Source organism: Budorcas taxicolor, chromosome 20 (genome assembly GCF_023091745.1).
Source record: "Budorcas taxicolor isolate Tak-1 chromosome 20, Takin1.1, whole genome shotgun sequence".
NCBI lineage: Eukaryota > Metazoa > Chordata > Mammalia > Artiodactyla > Bovidae > Budorcas > Budorcas taxicolor.
The window spans coordinates 6332250-6339618 of NC_068929.1; the positions used below are offsets into that span (position 1 = coordinate 6332250).

General features: G+C 45.1%; 1 protein-coding gene across 1 annotated transcript in view; it reads left to right on the plus strand.

Annotated features, from left to right (window-relative positions):
• The window catches only part of KCNIP1 (potassium voltage-gated channel interacting protein 1), a 424449-nt gene extending 417739 nt beyond the window's left edge, over positions 1-6710 (plus strand). The window contains exons 7-9 of the mRNA XM_052659067.1: positions 1650-1754; positions 2926-2988; positions 6663-6710. Of these exons, the coding sequence (XP_052515027.1) occupies positions 1650-1754; positions 2926-2988; positions 6663-6710 (216 nt within the window). The remainder of the gene's footprint in view (positions 1-1649; positions 1755-2925; positions 2989-6662) is intronic.
• The last annotated feature ends 659 nt before the right edge of the window (positions 6711-7369 follow it).

A 7369-nucleotide genomic window follows, 5' to 3' on the forward strand; every position in this document is an offset into this window, starting at 1 on the left:
CATGCCCTCTTCCAGGGGATCTTTGCAACCAGACATAGAGCCCGTGTCTCTTACATCTCCTGCATTGACAGGGGGTTCTTTACCACTAGTGCCACCTGGAAATTCCGGGTGTCTGTAGACACTCCATCAAATATCCTGAAGACAAGGCTGCATTCCTACATCCCTATTCCTCATTCTGAATAGGGATCAAGGAAGCCCATGGAACACCATGCCTGGCCAGGGTAACCAGGAAAACACCACGGGGCCACTTAACGGATATGGGGCTACCAGCTCCTGCAGACACGGCGCCAGGCGCAGAGAATTTAGCAATGAAGGATCAAGCATGTGTCCTCAGAGCTCACAGTTTTGGGGAAACAGATCCACAGAGCAATAAGAACCACTTACTTATTTTAATGAGTATGTACTGATCACTGTTCCATGTTACTAAAAGGTTGGAAAGAAAATATGAAAGGATTCGTAACATCTATCTGGCCCTAGGGTAATTTTTGTCTTTGTAGAAAGGGATTTTTTGGTAACAAAGATAGAAAACCACTCAACATCAATGGGCTTAAGTTGAGACCTTCCTTGTAAAGATATAGGTAATTTCTCTGAAAAGTCTTTTAAGAAATAAATAATTCTTGTTAAAGTGAAAAATGTTACAGGTAGTTTAATGTAGCACATTTTAATCTCCAGTAAAAGTAGAAAGCCATTGGTCTCCCCCTACGCTACACCCATCTCTTTCTCTCTCATCTCCCTCCTGCAGCACTGTCTTAGGACAGCCACACTGCCCTCTGCAAGAACGGTTGGCAGTGGGGAGACCCCAGAGGACGCTTTAGTGAATAGGGTAACCATTCTCAGACACTGCCTCTCCAGGGTTTCTCTCGATCCCTGTCTGTGTCTAATTCAACCACTTTTCTCAGAAAACACATGCGTGTGTGGGTACGTGTATATGTGTGTAGGCTCAGGAGGAATCCCTCATGGAAGAATCTGTGTCCTCCTCCGTCTGCCACCGCCCTTCTCCCCTCTCTGTTCCTCCACCCTCGTCACTTCTCTGCTTGCGCTCCCATTCTCCCAGCATTTCTCATCTCCTCCATTCCATCTGCTCCAGCCTACGCTTTACAGAAGTTCATCTCTATATTTATTTGCAGTGTCTGCTCTCCCCTGATCTCAACTAAAACCTGGAAATGATTTGCCCATGCTACCAACTCTGACCCAAACTCCAGCTTTTCACCCCGACTTCTCAAGAGATGACGACATACTGACTCAGTTCCGTAGTCAGATGTCCACATTTGTTTCAATCAGCTGGTTCAAACAAAGCCACACAGGCCAGTCACGCAAAGGAATTACAGAGCAGAGAGAAGGTATTCCAAAAATGCAGTGTGGGTCTCTCAGTACATGAACAAATCCACTCAAATCCCACTTATAAAACATCACTTGGGAAAGCTCAGGAAGAGGTGAGCCACCCAAGAACTTCTGACAACAAAGAGAATTGTCCTGGGAAGAGGCTCCCAGGATATATACCCTTCAGCTTCCTTTCTAACTCCCTCTCACTAGCTGAGGTTCCTTTTAATCCCTTTCATCCTCAAGGGAGACAGATAGCCCCAGACTGTCACCGAGAAGAGCTTAACTTCCTGCTTCCCACTCTGTGTGCTTCCGTGTCCCCTCTCCAGGAGATGATGGATATTGTCAAAGCCATCTATGACATGATGGGGAAATACACATATCCTGTGCTTAAAGAAGACACGCCAAGGCAGCACGTGGACATCTTCTTCCAGGTAAGAGCGCACACCCTGTGTGTAAGCTTTAAGCTCACCTTAGACCAATCGGCCCACAAGTATCTGAGCAGTGTTCTGTATCCAAGCCTCCACTACATGTGGTAAGAAACAGAGAATTACAAGATGTACCATCCCCTGGGAGCAGATTATTTTATTAAATAGACAAGTATACACTACAGAAGAGAACAAGGATGAATATCATTAAGTATAAGTGGTAGCGTGTGGACTCTAAATTTCATAAAAATGGCTGGGAGATCAGAGTAAATCGCACATGTGCATACATCAAAGGTATTGTTAAGTGTATTCCTTGTGCTAAGTTGCTTCGGTTGTGCCCTACTCTGTGCTAACCTATGGATTGTAACTTGCCAGGCTCTGCTGTCCATGGGATTCTCCAGGAAAGAATAGCGGTGTGGGTTGCCACGCCCTCTTTCAGGGGATCTTCCCAACCCAGGGTTCGAACCTGTGTCTCTTATGTCTCCTGCATTGGCAGGAGGGTTCTTTACCACTAGCGCCACCTGGGAAGCCCTCAGAGTAGATACGGAAGATGTCATTAAGCACATTTGTGTCGTTGGTGTTAAGCATTTGTGCTTGAGGAACAAGGGGAAATCAGGTGGAAACTAGGATAGGCTGGAAACTAGAGTGAGATCTTTAGATTGAAGAGTTTAGCCTTGCTCTGGTAAAAAATAGGTGGATGCTGTTAATCTGTGACTCAGAAGAGTGGCAAGATCTTAGTGGTATGCTAGTAAGAAGAAAAGAATTCGCCTGGCAGGAGAGTATCAGCAAACACGAGAGCTCATTCTAGCCTAATCCTCCCACTTTGCCGATGGGAAAAGCGGAGCTCAGGGAGACTCCAGGCCACACAGTAGGTGCCACGGACAGGAGCAGAACTGCACGTGCCCAGTGTGCCCGCTGCCAAATGGACAGGCTGGGACTGAGGCTGGGCGAGACATGTTAGGGGCCAGCAGAAGAACCGGGCGAGGAGAGGACAAGCATCCAGAGCCAGCGTTTCCATCTGAAGGATGCTCGTGGGGGTCAAAGCGCTGTAACCAGGGCCTGGAGTTGTCTGATCAATGAAAGACCATCCTAATTGTCAGGGGAATGTTGGTGAGCAAAAAGCAAGTTTGGGAATGCAGATTACCAGTTTCTTTAAACTGCTTCCTGTGTCTTTCAGAAAATGGACAAAAATAAAGATGGCATCGTGACTTTAGATGAATTTCTTGAATCCTGTCAGGAGGTAAGGAGAGATCCCAGGGCACGAAACCTCTAAATCTGGGGCTCGGAGACCTGAAGAAGGGAGAACACGGGAAACCTGCAGTCCTCCGACTCAGAGCCACCGCAGCCTCGGCAATACAGCTCAGGATTTCAGCAGCCTCCACTCCTTAGACTGGCCTGCGGTTTTGGCCACGCACGGGTTGAGCCACACAGGCTAAGCAGGGGAGCAGGGGGCTGTGAGAGCCCAGAGCGGGTCTCTGTGGAACTGCAGACTTCCAAGTGGGCAGCACTGTCATTTCTCAATCTTCCTCTGCCTGATGGCCCACTCCCTAGACCAGGGGTCCCCAGCCTTCAGGATCTAATGCCTAATGATCTGAAGTGGAGCTGATGCAATAATAAAGTGAAAGTCACTTTGCGACCCCATGGACTGTAGTCCATGGGATTCTCCAGGCCAGGATACTAGGATGGGTTGCCATACCCTCCGCCAGGGGATCTTCCCAACCCAAGGATCGAACCCAGGTCTCCTACATTGCAGGTGGATTCTTTACCAGCTGAACCACAAGGGAAGCCCAAGAATGCTGGAGTGGGTAGCCTATCCCTTCTCCAGTAGTCTTCCTGACCCAGAAATCGAATCGGGGTCTCCTGCATTGCAGGCGGATTCTTTACCAGCTGAGCCACCAGGAAAACCCGATAGAAATAAAGTTCACAGTAAATGTAATGCACTTGAATCATCCCCAGACTATCCGACCCTCCCCGCCCCCCACCATCTGTGGGAAAATTGTCTTCCACAAAACCAGTCCCTGCTGCCAAAAAGATTGGGGATCACTGCCCTAGATTATAAGGGAGTTGCTGGAAAAAGTCTAAAGCTGCGATTCTTCAGCCACAGTGTGCATAAGAATTGCCTCAGATGATTGTGAAAATGAACATTTCCAGGTCTCAATCCCAGAGACTCTAGATCTTGGGTGTGGATCTAGAAAGCTTCATTTTAGCACAATTGCCCTGGCCAATGCTTTAAAAACTTTAATGTGCAAACCAGCCTCCTTGAAGTTCTTATTAAAATGCAGATCCTAATTCAGTGGGTCTCCACTGATGCTTGTGTTCTAAAGGATACACTGGCCCCAGAGTCAGCCAGAGACTGAACTGGAAATAGTCACTTTCCTCTAATTTAGAAAAATGCATCTATACCCCTACTTTGTTTCAGAAAGATATACAGTTACTCTGATCTCCTCTTAGTAAGAACTGCAGGTGCAAGAAAGTGGGAGAGGGGAGAAGTTATTAACAGGTAGTGAGCACCAGCCAGGTTTTAGGCACATTACATAAACTTCACATAGTCAATATATTTAAAAGCTAGAATAGACTGAGAATTGATCTTTCTTAACTGACTTTGACCAATGGCTTGGAGAAGCCCTGCTAAGCTTGCTGCTAACCTGTTAGCTGGTGGATCTTTGGGTAGTCTAGGGGTTCTGAACCGGTTATCAGGCAGCCAGAGGGGAAGTTGCTGAAAGAGAGGCTCAGGTCAGCAGTTATTTACCAACACGGTTAGAAAAATTTCCACATTTTAATCATTATGAGCTGGCTAACCACCAGTGCTCATCATACCCATTTTAAAGAAGGGAAAACTGAGGTATTGCAAAGTTCAGATATTATGATTGAGAGGGAACTTGAACTATATCATTTTAATTTTAAATACTATGCCCTATTGTACTATGCTTTTTGACTATGCTTTGATTGTACTATGGTTTTTGACAGGTTTTTAATCAGTTTAGTTTCTCACATTAGCAACTTCTATAGCTATTCATTACCTCACTGGTTTTTTTCACAAACCACCCTGTAAGTAGGTACTATGATCCATACCATTGCACTCACAAGAAGACTGAGGCACAGAGAGGTACTTTAAGGTCACTCCACTTGTAACAGAGCCAGAATTAGAATCTAGGCAGCCCGGCTTCCGAATGCATGTGCTTTTAAAAGATTTCAAATACCCGTAATCAACTTTGTCGACTTTCTCTGCTTTAGTCCGCTTTCTGTTTCATTCATGTGTCCTCTAAACCGGGCTTCCTAGGTGGCGCTAGTGGTAAAGAGCCCGCCTGCCAAGGCAGGAAAGCTAACGAGACGTGAGTTCGATGAGGAGGATCCCCTGCAGGAGGGCATGGCAACGCCCTCGCGACTGAAGCAACTCAGCGTGCATGCACGTGCTCCAGATTACTTTCTTCCTTCTGCTTTTTAATTTTAATTCAGTTTTCTAGGTGCTCGTCTACATTTTTGAGACAAAGGTTTAGATCATTGGTTTTCAACCATTCTTTTCTAATATAAGCAGTTACAGGGATAAATTTGCTTGAGTACTGCTTTAGCTGAGTACTGCTTTAAATTCCCAGATTATTGATGCCATATTTTCATATTTTAATTTGAGATACTTTTTTCTCTGACACATGGAATGTGAAACGTGTTAAGAGCCAAACATTTGAGGATTGTCTACATCTCATACTTACTCCTTAGAGAATGTACAGCAGAAAACCATAAAACAGAGACATGAAACAGAGACATAAAACGGAGACATAAAACAGAGACATAAAACAGAGACATGAAACAGAGACATGAAACAGAGACATGAAACAGAGACATGAAACGGAGACATGCAATAAGAAAATCAGTAAATCCAAAAATCGCCACTTTGAAAAAATTAATTAGATTGATAAGTGTTTAACAAGACCAATTTAAACAAAAAAGAGAGAGAATACTCAAATTATCAATATCCAGAATTAAAAGGGTGACATCACCAGAAGCTTTACAGGCACTAAAAAGTTAACAGTTCAATTTTCCAATAAATTTGATAATATATGAAGTCTACAAACCCCCCTACAAAATACAACTTATCAAAACCAGCACAAAAAGAAACAGAAAATTTGAATTGTCCTATGCCTGTTATAGAAATTGTATCTGTATTTCAAATTTTCCCACAGAGAAAATGTCAGGCTCAGATGCCATCGCTGGTAAATTCTTCCAAACACTTAACAAAAAAATGATGCTAATCATACGCAAACTCAAGGACACAGAAAAAGAGAGAACTTCTCAGTTTGATTCATGAAGCTGTCATAACCCTATTATGGAAACTTGGCAAGGCCACTACAAGATACAAAGTTTGGGGAGCTAATGCATCCTTTCTGGACACAGGCATGAAAACACAAGTCCAGCAATATGTAAAAAGCATAATACATCATGAACAAATAGGGTTTATTACCGGACTGCTAGAATGGTTTAACCTTCAACAACTAATCACTGTGATTAATGACATCATAGAATAAAACAAAAAACATGTGATCATCTCTGTAAGTACAGAAAACGCATTTGATAAAGTGCACTTCCCCACAGCTTCTTAAAAGAAGCAGCCTTCACTGGTTTGCTGGATAATCTGTTTCTTCTGACTTTCTGTTTAAGGCCAGAGAAGGAGCTTCTTGCTTTGAATCTCTCTAGGCTCAGTAGTGTTTGCACAGGCTTAGTTGCTCCTTGACATGGGGGATCTTAGTTCCCTATGCAGGGATCAAACTCACATCCCCTGCATTGCAAGCCAGATTCTTAACCACTGGACCCCCAGGGAAGTCCCTCATTCTGGGAGATGTGCTCACCAGTTATAGAGCTTCTCAGGGAGAAGCCTCAGAGAATTCTAACCATCCTCTTCCCTTCCCACTCCCTTCCCAGGATGACAACATCATGAGGTCCCTCCAGCTGTTCCAAAATGTCATGTAACTGTGAACGCAGCCATCCGGCTCTCAGAGACGTACTAAACAGCCAACTGAGCACCTTGATCGGCCCTCCTGCTGATTTTACATACTAACTCTTGGGACGGAAACACCTTTTACACTTTGGAAGAATTCTCTATGTAGACACACTATGGAACCCAGGACCATGTGGCTCAGTCTCTGATTGCCAGCTCTTCCTCCTCCCTCTTCTCGAGAGAGACAAGATGAGGTCGGGTTTCTTTTGGAAGCATGCTCATCTCTTCACACTGCTGCCCTGTGGAAGGTCCCTCTGCTTGAGCTTAAACAGTAGTGCACACATTTCTGCTTGCGTGTCCCAGGCCACTGCCTCCAAGTCCAGCAGACCTTGATGTATCTGGAAGCAAGATGACCTGAGCCAAACACGCACCATCCTCCGGCCTCCCAAACCAATGTGCCTGTTTCCCTTTCTTTGGTGGGAAGAATGGGTGTTATATAGCACAGTCAGAATCTATCATGACTAGATCGGGAGAGCCAGCACCTAACATATGTAGGATAGGACTGAACTATTAAGCACGGCATTGTCTGATGACCCAAACTGCCCATGTGCTCCATTTCCAGAGGCAAGGACAGTAGTGCCCTCTCATGCTAGCATCCGCGCTACTGGCGCAGGAAGGGAGCCGGTGCCCA